The 24,389-nt window shown below is 35.7% G+C and overlaps 1 protein-coding gene across 4 annotated transcripts in view; it reads left to right on the plus strand.

The window, feature by feature from the left end:
• The window catches only part of CRIM1 (cysteine rich transmembrane BMP regulator 1), a 174,822-nt gene that overhangs the window by 143,177 nt on the left and 7,256 nt on the right, over positions 1–24,389 (plus strand). For all 4 annotated transcript variants that reach the window (XM_014255979.2, XM_005526890.3, XM_014255981.2 and 1 more), the window contains 5 exons: positions 7,226–7,382; positions 10,020–10,141; positions 14,183–14,392; positions 18,730–18,945; positions 20,651–20,872. In XM_014255979.2, coding sequence (XP_014111454.1) covers positions 7,226–7,382; positions 10,020–10,141; positions 14,183–14,392; positions 18,730–18,945; positions 20,651–20,872 — 927 coding nt within the window. The remainder of the gene's footprint in view (positions 1–7,225; positions 7,383–10,019; positions 10,142–14,182; positions 14,393–18,729; positions 18,946–20,650; positions 20,873–24,389) is intronic.

Here is a 24,389-nt window from a genome sequence, read left to right on the forward strand (position 1 = left end):
AGAAAAAAGATGCCTTACTGTCTTTCTGCAGTGATGTAAAAGGGAATAGTTATTGCATGCAAGACTTCAATTAATGAAATACAACCATAGAAGATTTAGGATGAAGCAAATTTCCTAAAAATTTAGGGCTCAGATCAGAAAAAAAAGTACATATTCTTATAGAACTAAAGTACTAACTCTAAGTACTTACGCAAGATAGTGGAGGTGCTCCCTGAAGAGGATGGGATTATGATGAACAACCCATGCCAAATAAATATTATCTGTGTTGTCACTAGAGTGAGTCTTTGGCAGGATCTCTGAAGATTACAATATGTTGGAGTTAGTGCTTACAGTATATCTAGTACAATGGAAGCAAATAAGAATTTCATTTGGCTTGACTTGTGAAAAAAAGCCAAACAAAAAAAAGTGTGCTTGAAGCTTGATCATTCTACAGTAATTCCACCTTTGAGATACCACTGCTACAATTTAATTTTCATGAATTCATGTGTTGTATACGAATCCTGTATTTGTTTAGCTCACATATCCAAGTGGTTAATTTGCCTCAACGGACTCACAAGATGATTTCTTTAAACAGGGTTTTCTAGCATCACAGCGCCCAGTCCCTTCATTTTTATCCAGCTTTTGTGAATCATGATTTAAGTCTAACAGAAGGAGGGAGGGTTAGTGTGGATCTGTGGAGGCAATATATTCAGAGAATTCCAGTTACTGTTAAGTAACCTAGTTTTCTCCTTCATAAATTTGCCTCCCCAGATCCCCACCCCCGAAGATTAACCAGCAGTAGCAATCCACACCGAGAGGACGGCTGAGGAGTGCTTAATTATAAAGGTACTGTGAAACAGTTCTCCTGATATGATCTGTCCTCAGCATCAAGAAAATAATACTGGTAAAGGTATGTAGCTAGCTTTGTGTAGCCATGCTACAAATTCGTAAAAATAGACACCAACCTAAGCCAAGTCGAAATACTGACATAATCCCTGTCATGTATCTACTAATACTCTCTGGCAGTTGTTTTTTTCATCTGTGAATTACAGGACTGAAAACTTAAAGTATTTCAACATAGAATGCATTTTCAAAACTTTTTAGAGTAAGATGATTTTCAGTCCTTACAGTATAAATATCAGTGTGTCCATATGTAAAATAATATATTGGAAGAAAAAATAAATATCCCAGTTTAAGAGCCTAGAGGTTTTTAAATACTAAATATATGCAAGAAAAAATAAAGTTGTCTTTTTTTAAAAAAAATAACTGGAATTACAATCAAGCTATTAGAATTTCAAGCAGAACACCCTTTTTAGAGCTAATATGCAATTCATAGAATTGAATTTTGTTTACTTTTTAGGGGGCTTTTTTGGCAATATTTTATAACACTCCAAATATTCATAGGTTCATGTGAGGTAGGGACATGTGAGCACTCTGAAATCAGGAACAAATCATGCATACAGTGGTTTTAATTTATGATGAAGACCTGTGATTCCTTTTGAGATGCATTGCCCCTGAGATGCCTGAGATTGCCTGAGAAGAGGAGGTTGCATTGTATCTGAAATATTCCACTGCTAAGTTAATTTGGCCAAATGCAGACATTGCTAACATATGGGAGAGAATGTTTTTGTTGTCTTGTTTGCAAGGTGGGACCTCTGCTGTCATAGGTCACATCAGTATGTCAGCTGCTCTTACATGCTGATTTTTGAACATGCTTTTCTTTCATTCAGCAGCCGGTGACTCGGTTTTACAGTAATCAGACAGCCTTTTAAAACTAGAGTTGATGTCAGTGTTGAGAGTAAGATACTTACTGGAAAAGAGTTTTAAAACACCAGATAGCTTGTGTGCAGCATGGTCACCATATCTCAGTAATCATCAGTTCTCAAGACTTTCTTCTACAGCGTTGTCCCATCCTCCATATCCCAAAGAGATTCCTCTTAAGCAGTGTAATGCTCTTCTGAAACTCCCAGTACTTGTTTTGTTAAGATCTGTGTCTGTGTGTATGAAAGGGTTTGTAAGGGGGTGGAGAAAGTGGGGAAAAAATCACTGTACTTGTAAGGAGTTTATGGACAATGGTGACCAGGCTTAAACACCTCACCAATATCTGTTTGTTTGTTAATAATTCACAAATGGGTTTTTTTGGAATACTAATTCATCTTCATCTGTTCTTTCTGCTTGTATTTTTTCCAACAACATCACGTTAAATTGATCCAAATGAATCCAATAATTTGAAAATCCCATATTCAAGTCAGAATATAATGTGTTTGTATCAAATTACAGAGCAAAGTATTTGCTAGTACTGCGGTCTTTAGAGGACTCAAAGTCTGTAAAAGCAATAGCTTTTGCCAGCGTGGTGAGGTCTAGTGAAGACTGTAACTAGACTGTGAACTACCAGCTGGGCCTGTTGGTAGCTGACTTTGCTGCTGCTTTTGCAGTCGTGGTTGCACATGCCAAAGAAAACTGCATGGTCTTGTTTTGTGGGTGGGATTCACTGCTGTAAGTACTCCATGCTTGTTAGTCCTCAAGTGAGTATTAGTTCTAAGTAAGAGACTATTTAACAACATCATAGGTTCAGGACAAACAACCTTTCCATATTTGGTGTCCTAGCCTTCTACTGTACTTGATTCTTTCAGCATTTTATGTGGTATTTCAGCTAATGTCGTCACATTAAAAAGCTAAATATTGGTAGGAAAAATACAGTTCTATGAGCCTGAGACACTGAGGAACATATTAATCTTTTCCTAAAGTCATAGCTCATCAGTATTATTCTGGAATTATCCAGTATCCTGCATCTGAACTCTGAGCTTGTCGTGCAAATTGTTTTCTGTATGGGCATGACCTTATCTACAATTCATGTTTTATAAGAAAAATAAATGAACATGTTTCTACTAACCATGTAGAACTCTACTCTCCATCCAGATATTTCCCTAGCAGCACAATGAGAGATATTTTCCCTTTAATTGATTTCCTCTTCATCATTTTGTTTCTGTTTTAGTCTTCTACTTCCTATCTAACCATCCATTTAATTCCCTATGTGATGTCACTATAACTAATCAGTTACAAAAACAAAAAAATAGCTTATACTATGTGATCAGGAGCTTAATCCCTTTCTGTTAGAGTTGCAGTGATGTGCAAGTGCATAATGTAGTTCTGTCAAACTCTGAATGGTAGTTTTCTTCTGCATTAGCTCTTAAAATGTTTGCCATACCTTCATTTCAGCATGTCTGGTTGCCCTGATACACTTTTGAAGCAGTTATTAGGCCAGGTAGGGCTGGTTCTATTCTCTGCAAATACATTAGTGATTTGTGATTCAGTTTCCTCATGAAATTTATCTAAGCAGAGATGGAAAACATTCTCAAATGCCCTCCTAACATTTTGTCATAATAGATTTCCTCAGTCCATTGCAGTTGACTTTCATGAACTAGTTCTCCTTGTTCCTTAGTATGTGTCACTTGAAATGCAAAATCTTAGCAAAAACTCTGGTTTTACTTATCATTTCATAATGAATTAGTCATTGTTTAGTAGTGATTCATTTAAAGCAATAGCTAAGGCTATAGAAAAATTGTCAGAATGACAATTGTATATGCTGAATTTGATCCACATTTGAATGTTCGGGTTTGCAATCTTTTCAATCTTTTTCTCTTTTTCTTCTTTTTTTCTCTGATAACTACACTTTGCTTTGTGACATTAGTGATTCACTTAATTTTCTGAAAAAAATACCTGGCTTAAAATACTGGACTGTGCTTTTCATCAGGCCTGTGCAGCAGACATAAACTCTGTGTACCAGATGGTACTTCATTTAGAGACTGCCTGCTGTTGTCATGTTTTTAATAATGTTTTAATAGGAGACATTTAGATGACTAAATGTAAATTCAGAAAGCAGACCAGAATTTGCATACTTAGTTTCATGACACTGCATTTCTTCATAGAGAATTTTTTTTAAAATAACTATTTAAAGTCTATTTCCGCAGTTGGTACTGTCATATTGTCATACTGTCAGAAATTTAAGTGCAATAAGATGTTAATTTCAATAAAAAGCATCTTATCTGAATTTAATTTTCAGCATTTTATTAGAAAGACTGTGCGCAGAGGTCTGTGGAGATTATTCGGATCACCTCATACATAAGATTGACATAACACTAGAAAGTCTATACATTAACTCTTGTCTGCACTGACTTGAGCAAACTTTCCCTTTATGTTTGACAGAGACAGACTTTCAATTTTTTTTTCATATTCTCTTCACTATGTCTCTGAGAGGCAATGGTGATTATTAGTCACCCACCTCAAAGCTCTGAAGAGCTTTTTTTTCTTGGCCACTTACAAAGTGAAAATTCTTTTGAGGATAACTCACTGTGTAAAGGATTCAGCAAGGAGGATATTGCTTTAAGACTGGATCTCCTGGTTAATATGTCAGCTGACTATTTGAGTTTTAAGTATATTTAACATCATAAGCTACTTGGGATGAGACACTTGGGATGTCTTCCTGCTTCTGTAGCGCTACCCTTAGACACCCTGGGACTTCTAATAAAGTATAGTAGCTTTACATGTAACAAACTTGTTTTGCATTAGCCAAATCAGAGCAGAATAGAAGACTGAAAACCAAGTATTTGACTGTGGGATTCTGAGCCATTGTTATTTTGCCATCTTCTATAACTTCATAATCAAACCTGGATGTTGTATTTTGATAGCTCTCCTTAACAGATAATCTGGAGACAAATAAGATAAAGAAATATGTTGACTTAAAAAAAATGTTCTTTTTTCTGATTTTTTTTTTAGATTTTTTTAAATTGTTATTTCCAGCTCTTCCTTTTACATTTTTAAGATACCTATTTCTCCCATGCCTTTGCATGTGTATCTTTTTTTTTTTTCACCTATCTTCATGATCCTATGGTTTATAGAGAGGCATGTAAACATTTCATTTCCCAGGCAAAGTATGCTTCAGAAAAGGAATGGCTCTTCTCACTTCAACCTGTACAATTCCAGGTTTAGTCACTGATCAGTTCTGAGCATCTGCAGCAGATATCATAATTTACATTATATCTAAGGTCATAACTGAACTTAATTCTTTTTGGAGATATCCTAGTGTACTTCTCCATACATTCTTTATCAATTTCAAGCCTAGCTTTAAAAATTATGACTATGTTATGAAGTTTTGCATAATGAAAAGTTTAGTTAAGTTAGTTTAAGTTAAAGTTTAGTTAGGGAATAATTCTGTACAAAGATCCTAGTATAAAAGCTCGTAAATGAAAGATAAATTCTCATTATTATAACCTGCTTCAGGAAGAGTCTTTGTATTACACATAACTCACTCTTTACCAGAGAAAAATGTCAAACTTTCCTCTGCTTTATAATGTTTTAAAATCAGCATTAGTGGCTACATATTGAAAAGATTAGTACTCTTTGTAGATCGGCCTGACTTAATCCTGCAAAAATGTGTAAAACTTCATGAAGATCTTTGTATGTGTGTTTCTCTCTAAAGCAAGAACCTAAAACAAGGGTTATTGTTGCTGTGCAAAGGTTAGATCTGACCGAGAGTAAATGCTTAAATCTTCTGGTATTGATTCTCTGCTTCCAGACACAATCTCTAGAGGTTATGAAAGGATCTGACATTTCTTTTTTTTGTATTCTGAGTGGTAAAAACAACCCCAAACATGCACCGTTTTTGCTTCAGACACCAAATTTGCATCAAAGTGGAGAGGTGAGAGCCATGACCCTGATTATATTCATCCTATTCAAACTGAGCACTGTTGTTTGGGCTAAGGAGACTCTTACGTTGTATGGCACTTGCATGCCCAAATTCCACCTCAGGAGTAGGCAATGAATTTGCTGGATTTCTCTGAGGTTTTGATCTCAGTCTGACGCAAGAAGGATGCAAGCATGCCTTCTTTACCAAATGAGCATTAACTTCGTAGATAAGGAAATACTTGGCTTAGCCACATCTGGTTAAGTCTGTATTTTGGAGTCTTAAATGCAAAATTACAAAAATTACAAATTACAAAAGCAGAAGAGGAAGCAGTTAAGTAAAGCAAGATTCCTTCTGTAGTTTTCCTTCAGTAAATTAACCCTTTTACAGAATAAGTCAATGTTAATAACTGTTCTCCTCTTTGGAAAAACCGTGTTCCTAAATGTTCATCCCCCTAAAGGAAAGTGGTCTTCAGGTCTTAAATGGGGAGGACATCCAGAAGAATAATCTTCAGCTGACCTCTGTACAACCAATATTTTGTCGTGGTGTGGATGTTAGATCAGCTAGAGATCAACCATCCTTTAAATATCACTCTTAAAGTCAGGCCTTTGGATATCACCCGTCATATTCTTCTATTTAAGAATCTTGTTTATATTACCCTCTTTCTCTATTTTGATATCACTTTGGCTATTGTAATAATGGTCATTTCTTTCCTTTGTGTTTTGCATCCTTAGTGTAAAAAAACCCCATAGTTTTCTGTTTCCTCTCATCTCTGCAAACCATAAAAGAACATTGTATCCCACAATATGTTAAGAGTGGCCTTTCTGGCATTTCTCCTTTCAAGAAAAGCAAAAAGAAACTGACCAATCTCAAAACAGTAAATTGGAATGAGAAGGGATATAATGACCATTATTTATCTCTGTACCAGAAAAATTGCGATGCAAACAGTTCAGCATCTTCCTTATGTCACGAGAGGCAGATGAAACTTGGTACTGGACTTCAACTGACAGATCTTTCACTCTAGCATCTCTAAGCTTCGATCACATCTTAGAGTATTGCAGTTATATTTTTAAAAATCAGATCTCAATCAAGTTTACAGCAAACAGCATAAAAAGTTTTTAATAGATCCCACCCTTTCAGTACTTACTTAAAATAAGTAGAAGAGAAACAAAGATGATCTATATTGAACAAAAGCCTACTAAACCTGTATAATGTGTGGCAAATACATGTTATTTTAGATGTATTATTAAAAGCCAATGGAGTGATGGATGGTGGACTCCACTGTCTGTGCATCTGTTCATAAAGTCATGTTAGTTTGTGGTACCGGGTGGTCCTCCCCAAGCTGCTGACAGGAACTGAAGAATCCTGTAGTGTCTGCTCATACAGTTTGGGTTGTTACTGGAGAATTCTGTCAAATATTTTAAAAATAGGACAGTCTGAAGGTAAGGCCTAGCAGTATTAAGAAAGTTCCAAAGTAAAAGGGAGCAGAAGGTTTAGTGTGCTGAGGATGTATTTGATGTAAACTGTTTCCATGTTGTGATAAGCTGCGTGTGTTCCTTGCAGGGGAGGAGCTGTGCACCGGCCTCATTTCGGGCTGTTCCTTGGATTGTTCCTTCGGCTTCCAGACTGACGCCCACAACTGTGAGATCTGTCAGTGCCGGCTGCGGCCCAAGAAGTGCAAACCCATTGTATGTGACAAGTACTGTCCCTTTGGATACTTGTACGTATTCTCATCCTGAAAGCACACTTAATGCAATCCCTGAGTGTACTGAAAAAACGCAAAAATCCAGGCATGTGTACTTGTGCTGGCTTTGTGGCAAAGCAGGGGGAAGCATAGGAAAACAGAAATGACGTTATGGATGTGGGAGTGCAGAATTCTTCAAAATGAATTTTGATCAACAGATTTAGACACAGAAGCTCAAAAAACCAGCAGATTATTAAAGGAAAGCAGTCCTTAAATTTTTTTAAAGAATCTGACAAACAAGATGAGAAAGCTACTTACAAGTAATTTCTCTTACATGTAGCTTTTTGAAATTTTTTTTGCATGCTTTGATAACCCTTTGTTTTGTAGCCCATTTATTTTATTTAAATTGTTATCTAATATTTCAAGTTTATTTAATTTTGATAGGACAGCAGACTAGTTTTAGTAAGACATTTTTGTTAATTACAGGATTTGTGAAGAATAGTACTATATCTTATCCACATTTTTGTAAGTGCGTTCAAAATCTGTATTTGTGATGGACTTCTTTTTTCCAGAAAAGTAAATATTTGTGGTATTTATTCAATTGTGAAACAGGTGATGAAAACTGAGCGGGTCTTTTGTGGCAGAAATTTCTTAGTAATTAGTTCTGGTGGCATCTCTATATATTTTACCAGAAAATTTAATTTTTTATGGGTTCATTCCATGTTACTGTCTGCTTTTCATAATAGTTTAATTTCTACCTCATGACAGCAGATCTTCACATAAAATTCAAATGTCTTTTTTTTTTTTTTAGGATTTTCAATGAAATTTACTACATTTGCAACTCCTAGTGTTTGATTGTAATACTCCTTAAGTTTCTGGTTCACTTCAGAGTTCTCTTTGACCCTTGGTCATAAATGTTGCAGGCTTTTTAACAGCCATCTTTACTGTGGTATGTCCTCTTAGTACACTGAGTAGTAAATGAGAGAGGAAAACAAGGCATTTTAAATTAAGGAGTTTAATAAAATTGTCTTCAGGCATGTTGACTTCAGGAGTGGCTGAGACTTATTGTCAGTTTCACAAGTGACAGAAAGTAGAACCAGGGGGAAGTAATAGAAAAGGAATCCTGTAAAGAGCAGTAATTTTAGTCTGCATGTATCATGCATTTAATATATTGACCTACAGAGCATAATTGCAATTTGTGTATGTGATTTTTCTACTTAGATAAGCTGAACCATACTCTTCTTCCTTTTTTTTTTTTCCCTACTCAAGTGTATGCTAAACAGTTTTGTTAGAAAATCTATGTGAAGCATATAGCAAAAGCATTTTAAAGATTACAGCACCTTTTAATGGGCATAGTATGGTAGTTGTGAGATTAAGATGTTTTAAAAACAAGTTGATTTCAAGCTGATGTCAGTGTTTTCAGGAACCCTGTGTTTGGGATGACTTTTCCCATGCATTTTTGTGCATCTGGAAAGTATATGAACTTTAAACCTTTTTAAGCTAATTGGAAAATAGTTTTCAATTTCAATTCTGTGTTTACATGCAGAATGTAACTTTATTATGCACAATGGCTGATATTTTTAAATTATGAATGTTTAATAAAATCTTCAGATAATTTTTTACAAATTGGAAATGAGCACTCTAATCTTGTCATTCTCCACAAAATACATTAATAATTACACTGAATGAAATTAATAACATTTAAAGATATCTTTGTATGGGACTGTTTGTAGTATAAAGGGCTAAAGTTGTGGCCACAACTACTTTAGGATCATTTCACTTTGAGTTTTACCTTGGTGTGACAATTATTTAGATTTGTGGTTGTATAGCATATTTCTTCAGCTTACTGCTATTGTGCCAAGTTCTTTTTAAAAATACCATGTATTTGATTTCCATGGGTGTTGTGATCATTAAAAACATGGGGTGTAATGAAGGACAAATCTCTATTTCTATGTAAATATTTAGTCACAAATAGGACACAAAAAAAGGAAATATTAAAAGAAAAGTATATTAGAGATTGAACAGTTAAGGAGTAATCAACATATTTGTGATTTTTTTGTTTTAAGACTGTTAAAAGTTATTAATTGGAAATACTGAGTTTGTGCATCTTTAAAGAAACCAAAAGCTTTTTGGTTAACTGTCTGAAAAAATCTGCTAGATAAAGCTCACTGTTTGAAAGCTCAACACAGTAATGGAAAGAAGCATTCCTTTTGATGGGATAGGAAGACAGAAAGTCTTTCAATCTCCCTTCCACTGTATTGCAATTCGTTATTCTCAGCCTTTTAACTAAAAATTAAATAAAGTTTTCTACAACTTGAAGCCAGGCTTTCTAGAGATTTGCATAATTTATTTCTCCTCCGTCGTCCTAGATCATGTTCTGTAACTTGCCGTGTCTTTTCTTGTTTCGTACATCTGTGCTGAAAGTTCGAATAGTATTATCTGCCTTCATGAAAAAAGACAAGGAAACATTCAGCAAAGGATCCACTGAATGCAGGGAGCATATGCCAGGGATGGAGACTTGTACAGCCCATAAAGCCACTGAATCTAAGGGCCACAATTAACAATAATTATCTTTGCTCATCAGTCACTTCCTTAGGGGGAATGCTCTTGCTTTAAAGATGTAGTTATTTAAAGTGACTTGCTGACCTTCTACAAATTATTTTGGTCATCTAGGAAGAACAAGCATGGCTGTGAAATCTGTCGGTGTAAGAAGTGCCCCAACCTGCCTTGCGGTAAAATCTGTCCTTTGGGCTTCCAGCAGAACAGTCATGGCTGTGTTATCTGCAAGTGCAGAGGTATGTGCCAGTACATTACCACCTCTAACTACAACTTGTTTTCAGAGCAGGTGGAAACCAGAGTGAAAGAAAAGCAATACTGCACAGAGTATTTACAAGTTGAAATATGCTAACTGGGGGGGAACCAGTTCAACATTGCTCAAAGGAATGTATTGTTTTGCTGGTGTTTGTTATTAATCTTTTCACCTTGGCTTCAACAGAAAGCTTCAGCTCTGCTTTCATGTCTCACTACAAAGTCACAAAAAGTTTGTTATCATTAATAAAAATTGGACCAGGCTCTTAATAAGCAACTACTAATAATAAGCTAGTCGAGGGCATTTTTTTCAGTAGTGATGTTGATCTTGGCTTCTTCACCATTGCCTTTTCTTAACAAACAAGTGTTGGATTTGAGAGATATCCAGCATATCACCTAAAACTGGAGTGCTGTTTCTTGGATACTTTTCAGGCAATCTTAATGGACAATGAGTAGAGAGAACAGCTGCCCAGGAGAAAGGACTTGGTATTCTTAAGATAAAAATTTCACACATGCCACATCCCAGACCTGTAACCACCAAGTTTAAGGTGGATGCTGAGATCATATGTTTGTTTCTAGTCTGCCATATACTTGTGCTGCTTTTAGCATGTCTTTATGATTTTTTTTTAGGTTATGTTCTGTATTAGTCTGGGTATCAGACTTCCTTCATTGCTAATCTCCATGTGTTGCATTTAATAACTTCTTGGTTTTGCTCAATGTCTTTCTGGTCCTAACTGCTCTTTCATGCTTATTTTCTTTAACTCTTGTGTGTTTTGATTTCTAGATGTAGTCAAATTTGTTTACTTTCCCATTGCTTTGTGTAATGACCCTATTCTTAACTTTTCTCTATTTCTTCTGCAGTTTAAAAAAATTATAAAATATAAAAGGACAAGCTATGGGAACATAGCACTGGAAGAAAATGTATGAATTCTTGAAGTCACTCTCCTATAGTTGAAGGCAAACATGATCATATGAGTCAAAAATATCCAACATTGTCTTTTTTTTATATAACATAATATACTGCAGACAGTTTAAGAAAGTTTCAGACTTCTGGCAAAATAAAAGTTGCAATGTTATAAACATACTTAACAAATATGAGAAGCAGAGATTTCATTGATATAAGCTACAGTATATGACTTTTACTAGAAATTAAAATTTTAAAAATTAAATAAGAAAGGGTAACTGCTGAATGATGACCCGTTGAGATAATTCTTATCACTCAGCTTGTCATTTGTCCCATGTTCACAATCAGAACACTTTTCTTGATTGTCATAGCACTGTGACTAAATATACACAAAATGTTCCCCTAGATGTACCATAATTGCCCCCCAGACTATAAACTTTGGTCACTAATTATGTGTATGCACATTTTTGAGTGTTTTCCCTAACAAGTATGGATTTTAAAACAAGCACAATTATTTAGTGAAATTAACTTGATCCAGCTCTAAGTAGTATTTATTGTTGTCATGATCATAAAGATACCAAGCCATGAGCATATCACTTCAACATCACTTCGTTAACAGCTTTGACAAAGAATGATTAGAACAATCACCAGTATGTTCTGGGGAAAATGTGAGTCCTTGTTTAAAATTTTGACCCAGAATCCTTAAGTAAGAGGAAGGGTTGGGTAAATCCCCTGCCTGTTAATTAGCTCTGCTTTTTAAATTGTTTCTGCCAGATACAGCTTATGCTGGGATTTATAGAAGTAGAACCATAGAAGTACAGCCTGGAGTAGTACTCTGAAAAACTAAGAGTCCACTTCTTTACCCTTGCATAAAATAGAGTGTATCTGGATAATCCATGACAGATGTTTGTCTAAGATCTAATTTATTAAGAATCTCCACTTTCAAAAGACACAAAAAACCAGAAGAAAACAGAAAGAGAAAAAAAAAACAACTTTCTGAAATACTGTTTTCCTGTGGTTAGAAACATATGACATTTCAAAATGAATTTTCTAAAATTACTGTTTCCCTTTATACACATTCAACTGTTTACTTCTTGTCCTGAGCTTAGCAGACATATGGAACTGCTAAGCACTATTCTCTTTAGAATTCTTGCAATATTTAAGGGGTTGCAACTGGAGACTTATAAACACTTTTTGGGTGGGAGATTGGTTTCTAAGTCAAACAAACCCAGTTACTGTGGTTTCTCATCACTGTTCAGAAATTTAAATGATACTGTGCTTTAGCCATAGTAAAATCTTCAGACTAGCAGAAGTAGTAGTGCTGTATTTAAATGTACAGTGCTCCTGTATTTGTGTCTTATATTGAACTTGCCTTTTCTGCAGTGGTATCACATTGCACGCTTCCTTTCCTTGTGAGCTACTGTATCTCAGATCATTTCAACCATACCTCTAATTAGCTAGTTACTCTCATTTTGTATTTACACATTAGAATTTTTCAAATATTAGCTTTTGTACTAATTGTTTTCACTTTTCATTTTTTAATTACAATCTCAGTTTGTGAACTTAATTTTGAATGTCTGCTTATATGTTTCTCCAAATTATGGAGTGTACTTTAGAATATTTCAGGAAAAAAAGTCTGATTGCTTCAGATACCCTTTTCCCTTGCTAAACAAAGTCTTACTATTTAATAAACATAGTCCTAATACTATCTACTATTCTGAGTGTCATCAATAATAATAATTTTAAAATAGAGCAATATTCCAGCAATATTAATTCAAATAATAATTTAAGTAGTTTGATACTAAAGTATGAAAGTAAAGTAATGGAAATTAAGTTTTTTCTTTGTATTTCTGTTCATGCACCAGGGTGAAGTCTATTCTAAGAATTATTTTATCCCTGTGCAGCATTTTTGTATAGTTCACAAAATGGTGTACTAATGTAACTTCTGTGTATTGGCTTTCTTTTCTGATAATGTGCCTCAAACTAACTTTGTACCATCTGCTTGTGAGATCATTTTGATAGATATGCCACAGCTGAAGAAGTACTGACCTACATACTAGTATGCAACAAAAAAAAACCAAAAAAACTGAGAAACACCCCAACTGACCAAAAAAAACAACAAGCAAAAAAGCTGAACACTTCCTAAAATTAAATGTAAACATTACTACTTCTCATACATTATCCTTTTTTATAATTAAATTAAAAACTTAGTACAAATAGCCTTATATATATGTCAGCAGAATATGGTTGACATACCACTGAAAACAAGTCAGTACACTGACAAACTGACACTGCATCCTTCATCATAACAGTGATGTGGATGAGGGAGTGTTTGGCTCTAAATTCACTCTGCTGATTAACAAAGAGTATATTGAGGCTGAATCCTGCAGCACTTAAATACCCCTTAAGATACAAATGAAATTTTATCCTCCCTAGACCAACTGCTTGTGTGTTCTGACAGAGTGCAAGTAATACCACAGTCTAAGCTACTGTATTTTCATCTCAGTAAAAGCTAGAAGAAATGAGGCATGAGATTCTCATCATTCTCTTCCAAATATCTCATTTATCATAGTTGAATATAAACAAATAATTTCTCACAGGAAGTACTTTATGTAATATTTTCAGTATCTGCCATTACCCTGTTAGCACCTGATTGCAATTTTTTATCATTCGTAAGACCATCCATAGTTCATTTAAACATTTCTATATTCTACTTGCTATCAGATACATTATAGGTAATATAATGTGCTATGGTATTTAAACATTTCATTTTAAATATGCTTCATGCTTTCTGCTATTTCCCTCCATTGCATTTCTCCTTTTTTTGATATTATTTAGATACTACTGCATTTCTAGTTGATTAAAAAAGTATAGGTTCAACAAAAGGAAGTGATTATATTTTCCAAGGAAATACATTCTACTACATCCTATTGTGCCCTTCAGTATACCTTTTAATTGTTTCCTGCATGTTGTTACTTTATTTTTAATTGTACAGGACAGAACTACTATTTATTTGGTCTTATATGCACTTTAAAAATAAATGCAACCCAGACAAAAAGTTGTTATTTCTTCCTAAGCAACAGATGCTTATCAGGACACCTCGTTTTCCTTTGGTATTTTGCAGAGGCAACAGCATCTCCTATGCCTCCTGTTAAAACAGGCTCTTGCCTGTCCATGGATGGTCACCGACATGAGAATGAGGAGAGCTGGCACGATGGCTGCAGGGAATGTTACTGTCACAATGGACGGGAAATGTGTGCCTTGATCACCTGCCCCGTTCCCAACTGTGGCAACCCCACCATACATCCAGGGCAGTGTTGTCCATCGTGTCCAGGTAACAAATGATTTCTTCTACATGCCTTGTAATCGATTGTCATTTCACTCATGTTCTGTTTCTTAATACGTGAAAATATTCTCATGCATACTTCAGTAGCAGGCAGAGATGAAGGTTTCTATGCCCTAAGTAACATGATGAGTTGCTGTCATTAAGTTCTCAGCTGTGGAAAATGGGAATTTATATATGTAAAGCATATGCAAGTTGTGGGTCCTAACATGTTAATCTTTGACATATTGGAATCTTTTAAACTAATAAAAGTAAGTAGAACTTTCTAGTCTGTTACCTATAATAGCAAGTATTGTAATAAGCCATTACATTTTCATTTTCTATTTTAAAGTGGATTTTTATTAAAATGTATCTCCTGATGTATGTTTTACAACCCCTCAAAGATGTACACAAACAGATGTCTTAAGTAATTGAACATTATGGTTCTGTGTTCTGAGGGAAAGCTCCTATGCCACCAGCAGTAGATTATTTCAATACTTTCAGTGGGAAGGCCAAGTACAGCTCATGTTGCATTCCAATACAATTTTAATAAGTGTTAATATGAAAAACATCTATGAAAAAGTGTGGGTAGAATGTAAGATTAATGCCCTCTGTTTTCAGAATTATTCCTACAGTATTTTATGTGTTAAGTAGATTAATTTGTAATACAGTGATATTGTCTATGACTTTATTGGAACTCATATTAGGAGTAAGAACAATGAGGCTCATGAAGCTTCTATAAAAAGCAGAACAGTAAGACAGTACTGGCAGGATATAAGCAGTTATGAGCTTTTTCTTTGTAAAGAACAGGAAATCCTGGGGGCAAAAAAAGCAGATCCTCTTGCTGAAAGTGACAGAGAAGATTGCATCCTCCCTGTGACCTAAGATAGCCGATCTCTTTAGATTCCTTAGGCAAATGGTCATGTCCAATCCAGTTCACGCCTTGTGGTAACTGGAAAAATTCAGTAAGTCCCCAGAAAGATGGAAGATTCCAAAGGGTCTGTCTCTCTTTCAGCCTTTTCACAATGATTTGTGTAGTATTGTAGGGGACGATGTACTTCATATGGATGGGGGCAGGTTAACATATCAGCCTTGCCTTATATAAACAAGCAAGATTCAAAATTTAAAATGTACGGCGGTTGTTGCAGTTCCAGCAATTCTCTTGTTAGGTCCCCAGGAGTCATCCTTTACTTCGTTCTACTGTCAGCATACTCATGCATCTTGATTTACTGAACATTTACAGAACACCTCAGAGCATTCAAATAAGAGTAATGGTAATTTTGGTCTTTCATCTTACCAGCAGCTAGTTACTTTGTGTACAGAGAGTGAGTTTGGGTAGATTCGTTCACAAGCCTAATGTTTGGTTTGTGGAAGAAAGGTCAATATGAAGTTAGAGGAACCTATTATCTCACACTATGCATTTCTTGTGGATGAGATCAGCGTTTGATTCTGAGCACCAGCAATGCTGATGTATCTAACCACCAAAAATGTAACCTTTTATAAAAGAGCAGTTGCTTAGCCAGCAGTGTCCATTCCTTCAAGAGAGAGGGGTCTGCATAGGTTTCTCTGTCTGACATTAATCCTACTTTCAAGACACTTGTCACCTAGCTTCTGTGTAATCAAGTCATACTTGGTGTAAACTCTTACAATACTAGGGCAGACACAGCATTTTAAAGATGGCATATATAAGTGTAGGAATTACTACGGCCAAATTAGTCTCAGTGTGGGGGGTTTTTTCCCCACTGAGGGGAAATGTATTTGTTAGAAATGTAATTCTGATTTTATTTTGCAATATATTGATTCCCCACTGATGATGTTAAATGTATGTCATGGCTTTTAGTAGATTGGAATGCAGTTTGGAATTGTGAGACTGTGAGCATGTCACTCAGATGTATCTGCCATAAGGATATCAAAGTAATTAGCAGTCCTGATGTACTGGGTTTGGAATTGCACTCTTAACCTCTCAACAGAGAAGTAGCAGCTCTCAGAGATCGTTTTGCAAACTGAATAAAAAGGTGTGGTTACATTCAATTCCACATTTAGTTAGTTTTCAGCAGAGCAAGATACACCTTGAATGCTAAAATGTCCCTTATAGAAACATGATTACGTTTCTCTATATTAAGAGGTGGATAATAAGATGGATCATGACAATGCTTGTAAAAATCTGAAGGTTTCCTGTAAGATTTAAAAGCCATTAATTGCTATTGTTTCACAGAACTGTGCTACATAGAAAGTGTGTATTAGTTTGACCAGTTGCTTCAAGGGGCAATGTAGTTGCACATTGTGGCACTTCAGTTGCAGTTCAGTTGTACATCATTATCAATGCTGCTAAGGGAGCAGGAGGCAACATTTGCAACAGTGCTGTCTGGCCGTGCTTTTTTGATCAGGATCAGTAATGAGCTGTAGCAAAACAGGCCTGTGACTGCAGAAAACTAAATGCAAAGGAGATTACTCAGAAAATTTCCAGAAAATCTTAGTATTGCCTTTGCTATGGTGAGTTAAGATGCCATTGTATAACATGCAATATATTGTTCCAGCTGAAATAAAAATTTAACATTGACAAGGCAGCAGACTAGCAATCTTATTTTAGGTAAATGCTGCTGAGTCGTGTATGTGGTTCATAGATGTAAGCAATTGGAAAAGCATAAGCAAACTGGTGAAAGATAAAAGAATTCCACTTTGTGAATAGAGTAAGATCAGCCAGATTGAGTTCTACTGATCATTCTTCAGAAATGAAAACAATTGAGTGGCATTTCTTCCACATGGCAGTGTCATAGAGCAAAGGGCACAAACACCATTCTCCAGACAGGAACAACAGTGCTAGAAACATGAAGAGAAGCCACAAGCGCTGTGAGCCTTGGCCTGCCTAAATGACTAGAGGAGCTGCTGTACACATGATTTTTCTCCTTAACCAAGATATTTGGGTTAGGATGATGTTCACATTAGGCATCATTACTTCATTATAATGAGGTAGAGGAGAGGCACCTTCATAAAGTAGTTTAGAGGTGTAGCACAATTAGCAAGAAGTCACATTTTTCTTAGGAAACCTGAGGATGTTCAGTTCTTAACAGAGGCACCTAACTTAGCTGTCTAATGTTAAATGTTGAATTCAGCCTGAATTCACTTATAAGACTGAATCTTCACTTTATAGCCTGTACCTTTAAAACTCATGGCTTCTGCAGCTGAAAAAACATGGTGTGTGAGGCATTTTGGTATCTATGCATAATGCATGGAAAAAGCTGGTGGACTCACTCCAGGTCCAAAACAACCAGCATGGTAAGAAGGCAACTATTATTACCCTTATTGCCCCTAGTGTGGGATAGGTTTCAAAGGATTTTAAGCAGGCTGAGGTTGGTGGCATAACCTTTTCTTGATGGTGCACACTTAAGCACTCAAGGTACCAGACAGGTTTCTTTTTTATTCTTTTAAAACACCAAGAGGTGAAGAATTCCCCCATTTTTTATTTTTTTTTTAAATACCCCAGAGGCTGGAGGACACTCATGCTGAAAAAGGGAAACAGTTTCTTCCTTAACATGAAAGAGGTTGAATTAGTTCTCTAAACTGCCAGGGTGAACCTTTTATATAGGGCTGCAGAGGTGATGTAATTAACTGTTTGAAAAGCAAGTAAGGTTCATTTAGTGAGGTACAATTACTATAAGGATGAGGCTACAAACTGTGGCATTTTCTTGGATCCAGGTTTTGGGGTTTTTTTTCAAATATGGCAGATTCTTATTTTTTTTTTATGGAACTGTGATGAAGCACTTCCACCAATGTGTGGTGCTCATACATTTTTAGAAGGCTTGGGGACAGGGTTTTTGTGTTTTGCTTTTTCTTTCCTGGTGGATTGGGGTTTTGAAGGGGGGTTGTTTGGTTGTTTTTTTAATGTAGTGTCTACAGATACAGATGATATAGACACATATCTGTTGGGAAACTTAACCTTTACCTGGACTTCCTGAATCCCAGAAGAGAAGCTTACTTATCCATCCTTTCAGTATCTGAAGTTAATATTCAGCAGTTAAGAAACTGTCTGGTCATTAGAATTTTTCAGAAATTGACAGTTGTCTCTTGGAATTCCTAAATCACAAGTTAGTTTGTTTTTTCTGAAATGCCAAGAACGCTTAAAGTTATTCCTGATTTATATTAACTAGTCTTTATTCAGACTTATTCCCAAAATTGTTTCTTGTTTTTTTTCATTTTTCATGAGATGCAAGTGCTATAAAGTCAAAAGAGCTTCATTAAGAATAATTTAATATGTATTTTCAGTAACAGAAATTTTTTGTCTTGCGTACAATTGTTAATTATAAGATTCACAATGGATTTTGCCTGTCTTCCAATTCTGTTTTTCCCAGATGAAATAATAGTGCAAAAGCCAGAGCTCACCAGTCCATCAATTTGTCATGCTCCTGGTGGGGAATACTTTGTAGAAGGAGAGACATGGAACATTGATTCTTGCACACAATGCACATGCCACAGTGGACGTGTCCTGTGTGAGACTGAAGTCTGTCCACCTCTTCTTTGTCAAAACCCCACCCGCACACAGGACTCCTGCTGTCCACAGTGCCCAGGTATGTGCTGACATCCAGCTTTCATCAGAGCCTTTCCTTGATCTGAGGATGTCTGATGTTTCAGTATGAGAATGCTTCCGTGTGTGCTCAGCTGGTTGTTGTGGTGCCTTTGTTCTTCTGCAGTTTGGAGTGACAGCCTGCAATCCTCTCATTCAAATGCATAACTTGACTGTGTGCAAGAGCAAACTTACGTGTAAAGGGGAGTTGTGGCCCTGAACTTGGAAAATCTTGAAGGCAATCTAATAATGTAGGGGTTGTGTAAGAACCAGAATCCTTGGAAGGTTTATGAAATATGCATTCATTTATGGAGACATGCAGGATTAGAAAAATTTTGAAAGCAGTCAAAGTGTTAGGTAGATAGAGGCTTGTTTCTTTTTCTTTCTACACACCTTCGTTTCTATGAACCTTTTTACTACTATCTTGCCTACTTGGGATTTGGTCTCAAAAATATTTCTATTTGCTTTTACCTTCACATAGTGTCATTCTGAGAGTGATTTTAAGGCAGCTAAGTAATATCAAAGCATTCCAGCCTGGCAGGTGTGCCAGACACCTCCTAGACTGCCTCACAGTGTCAAGAAGATAACAGCATTTGCTTTCCCCCAAGGAAAAATGTTCAATTATAAATGAACATAAATTCCTATTTTACATAGCAAATGGGGGAGTTTATTGCAGTGCAAATTTAGTATAGACCTGTGAATTGCATGTGAACTCACTAAGGAGATAAAACTTTATTAAAGCCAAAATTTAAAAATTTACTTTAGGAAAAAATAGAAGTTAGGTTTTGCCATTAAGTTTCGCTACAAGGTATTTGGGTTTTGGTGTGAGGCTTTTTTCTGACAAAATATTTTCAGTAAGCAAGGTAGACAGTTCTCCTGACTTATATTTTTTTCATTATTAAAAATGAACATTTGCTTAGTCCAAAATACTGTTTCAGAGGAGCTGATCTTTCCTCACTGGCTATGTAATTCTTAGTTTCATAGCTTAATGCAGTTAGATTGAGAACCTGATCTCAGTGCTCCTATGAATCCTTTCTTCTCTTTTTCTTAGTCCTATTTCTTGACCCATGTTAAGGTACAGCTTCATTGCAAGAATATGTCTCCCCTATGGACAGGCATGAGAATTAAAGCAAACCATTGGCATCAAGCACGATCAAGTTCCATTTGTTTCTCAACAGCTTATAATTAGCTCATCTAAGGCCTCTAGTGAAGGTGACAGCAGCATAATAGCTTTTCTCTTTGCATCATTCAAAGACTTAGGCTGACATCGTGGAAGATAGGATTCAGGTTTTAGATTTAGAATTTAATCTCTCTTGCTTGAGATGAATTCCTATACACCATGTGATTTAGAGCATTCAGAGTCACTTTCTGAGGGGCTGCTTCTGATGGTGATTGTTTTTCACTTTGCTTTCCTTTTTTCAAGCTTTCTCTTCTTTTTTTTTTCTTTTTTTTTCTTGCTTTATTTTCCCTTTTTTTTTTATTTTTGAGTAAACTCACTAAAGGTTTAAATAAGCACTATGCTAGAGGATATCATGAGGTCTTCATCCCATATAAGGACTGAAGAGGCATGAGGCTCTGTCCTAGTTCTTTCCTAGTGAGCCAATCTGTAACAATTCCATTGTGTTCTTCAAGAGTGAACCCCCTGTTAAGGAGCTATGAGAGAAGTTACCCACTCTAAGTTAAATAACCTAATCTGTTTATACTTCCAGATGATACTCTTCAGCCCTCTCCATCAAGCAATGAGAGCATGCCCAGTTACTGCAAAAACGATGAGGGAGATATTTTTCTGACAGCTGAGTCCTGGAAGCCGAATGTCTGCACTAGCTGCATTTGCATGGATGGTGTGATTAGATGCTACTCCGAGTCTTGCCCACCGGTATCCTGTGAGAGACCTGTTCTGAGAAAGGGACAATGCTGTCCTTACTGTATTGGTGAGCAAATAAAAATAGTTATTAATTTGCTGTCCCTTCCTGGGAATAACACAGAAGTTTTATTTTCAAAATAAAATGCTTTCCCTGTTTGGTGAGATGCAGTCTATGCTACCAATCAAACTGGAGAGTGAAGTCTGCATAGGGAGCTTTGAGGATCATAATTTGTGGCTTTTAGGTAGAAGCACATAGAGATATACATCTGATTTGCCTACAAACTCCGGAGGCCATCCTCCTGGAATCTTGGTAAGACACCTTATTGGATGAAGACATTACAAAAAAATTATTTTATTTAAAGGAAGATCTGCCAGGTAATACATAAATTATGTCAAGATTTATGTGATAATATGAGGAAAACATTAATTATGACTGCAGAAGATGAGCTGAAGCATTCTGAAATTTCACAGAATGGAGAACTGTTAATTAATAAGGCATCTAAATTAATATACGGGGGAAATGGAATTTCATTAATAATAATAATATCTTAGAGATAAAAATAGGGAAAATATATATATTTTTAAATACTGAAAATGCATAAGGTACTAGTGCCAAGCACTGGTGTTGAATTTGGAGCTGAAGTAAATGGTGGCTGCTGTAGACAGCAAAAATTGCCAGGTATTTTTAAAGTAGAAAAATTGGAGATTACTAATCACTTTTCCATTGTGTATTGAATAGGACTGTTTATGTACAGATGACTTTTTTTGTGAGTTCACTGTAAGTACAAAGGCTGTAGAATGGAAGCTGCTGATAGAGAAAAATCATATAATGTTGTCACTGAATTTAAGTCTTTGTAACGTTGGAAAGCATTCAAAGCTTACTTACCTTCATTTGCAAAAGTAGTAAGGAGAGATACAGTAGAAAAGAACAGTAAGAAGGAGAATAAGAAAATTGATGGGCTTTAAATATTTAATTGAACATGTGAATCAACTTGCCCATTTATAAACAAAACAGTCCTTCATCAGAAAGATGTCAGAAAGATTGTGAAGTATGTTCAGACATTGATACAACTCTTGAAATCTTTATATTGTTGGATATAGAATAATTTTAATAACAGGTGATACAGTTTCATACAATGTACAAGAAATTCGATGGAAGAATTGCCTGGAAAAGTTACAAAGTGTCCAAGATTCAGTTGCCTTTGGAACCCTACTTAGATTCCTGATGAGGACATTTTGAGGCAAAAGTGTTAATCCTATTACTTTTTCTTCTCATGGTTTGCATTCAAAATCAAAATTCAACTGTCTTTCTGCAGGCTTTTCTTCCAGTGAGTTTGAACCATAAAATAATTTTAATCCAGAAAACATTTTAACATTTTAAAAAAATATGGAGTGTTTGAAAAGTTGGGTAATCAAACCAGTGGAGTTAGAGCATGAGCCTTTGCACTGCACTGGAGAATACTATGGGTGAGGAGGGATGCACATGAGGATATTGTGCAATGAGCTACAAAAATGAAACCTTTAAAACCTTGTTGCTTACATCTGGCATGTCAGGTTTGCAAATATATACACACAGTATGTAGATACAGCTTTAATTAATTTACTTTGAATCCTATATAGTTGTATAATGTTGCAGACACTAAATGAGTTAGCTATGAAGGCTTAGTGATTATTTTTTCAGTAGCAACTGCTCAGCAAAGCAAAATACAGAAGCCAGATTTAATTAACACTCAGATATAAAGATTTTCAGCGATACTACATTTTATTAATCTATGTTGTCCTTTGTAGTCAGAATTTTTTGTGGTTTAAATAACTAAATTCATGGAAATTTAACTTTTTTTATGGTTTCCATGAATTATATTATATTCTTATATTATATATATATAATATATTCTTATATTATATTCTTGCATGTAAGAGGAGTCAGGTCATGCACTTAATTTTAATCTTTCTGGTTCTTACTGGTTTACTCTTCATTTTTGAGAACCGTGAAGCACATCTTTCTACAGATTCTTTTTAATTATTTTAATGTAATACTTGATAAAATTTTTACAATCACAGAATCATTTACATTGGAAAAGACCTCTAAGATCAACGAGCCCAGCTGTTAATCCTGCATTGCCAAGTCCACCACTAGATCATGTCCCCAAATGCTGTGTCGACATATCTTTAAATACCCCTAGGGATAGTGATTCAGTTACTTTCTCGGGCATAGGCAAACTCTGTGAAAACAGGTCTTCTTCATTTTTTGGAATTTCAAAAATTATGCAGAATTTTACCACTGCATTATTTTATTCTGCTTCTTTGTGGATCCAGTTTGTATAGACTCAAACTGAAAATTATACAGTCTTGAATACTTCGTTGTTTGAATCTTCAAATTCATCCTGTGTGTTCAATATTTGTCTTTCTCATGAACAGAAAGATTAATTTTGAAAGATAACCTTCTAGTTTAGAGAGGATAAAGGGGATATCTATTTGATTAGAGACAAGATTAGTCTTCTGCAGAACACAGAGCAATGACTGTTTGTTTACCAGCCATTTACCAGATGAGACTGACTTTCTGGTGCAGCTAGAAGAAATTTGAGAGAAGTGGGTAGAGCTAAACATTGAACCGTGTTTTTGTATGTGGATTTCTTACTGCAAGTCTGTATTGTTTCCACTGTCCTTGAGCACCTGTTGGGGTTGTGGCCTTCATGTTCATCCTTGTTTATACTTTCATAGAGATGGACACCAGAACAGGAGACACTCACAGGATAGTACTTAAAAATTTCCTCTCGAGGTTCAAAGGTACAGCACCGTAATTGTGATTTTACCTTTGCTCAGTCTTCTAAAAAATATTTGCTGAATTAAACTGCAATGTGTTATTCACTAACTTGGAAAAGCCTGAGCAAGTTAAAGAACCTTTCCAGACAAATCAGCTGCTGAATTGAAGAAGGTGTCCTAAGTGAAGCAAGGTAACATTTTGTGAGCAAATCTGAATGGGCCAGGAGTGCTCAGCTTTAGGTGTCCATAGGTAACAAGCAGCAGAAACGTGCTCAGGCTGTGTGCCTCACCCTGTCCCCAGACACACCTTAACACAGGGTTCTGCTGGCTCTACATGCCAAAATGCAGATCATCTAGGGAAGAACCTAATGTCTTTCCTTCAGCTTGCAGCCACCTTTTCTTCTCACTTTTCCTTTCCCATGCCCACACAACATTCACTTAAAAAATCTACTTAGAGAGGTTGGAACCCACCCATACTAAAAGCCATGAAAGCCATGAGATACCAAGGACTTTGGGAACCATTTGTGCTTTTCGGATAATGCTGTTAATATTTTCACAACAGTACTTCTTGCCGGTCTTCTTTTGTATTTGAATTTACTCTTGCAGATCTGTTGGACTGCTCTGCTGACTGCAAGCCTTGTTATTCCAGATTATGTTACCCTACTATGTTGTCACTAATTAAAACCTTTACTCATGGCCGAAATACATAATATGGATAAAATATATAATAAGTTAAATATGTCTAACTGGCATACTTAAAGATGTAATCTGTGTGAATGTTAAACCAGTATTTATCTGAAAGTTTGAGCTTATGATTTCAT

The sequence above is a fragment of the Pseudopodoces humilis genome, chromosome 3, assembly GCF_049639895.1.
Source record: "Pseudopodoces humilis isolate 2021_Gansu_Grassland_sample_001 chromosome 3, ASM4963989v1, whole genome shotgun sequence".
Taxonomy (NCBI): Eukaryota; Metazoa; Chordata; class Aves; order Passeriformes; family Paridae; genus Pseudopodoces; species Pseudopodoces humilis.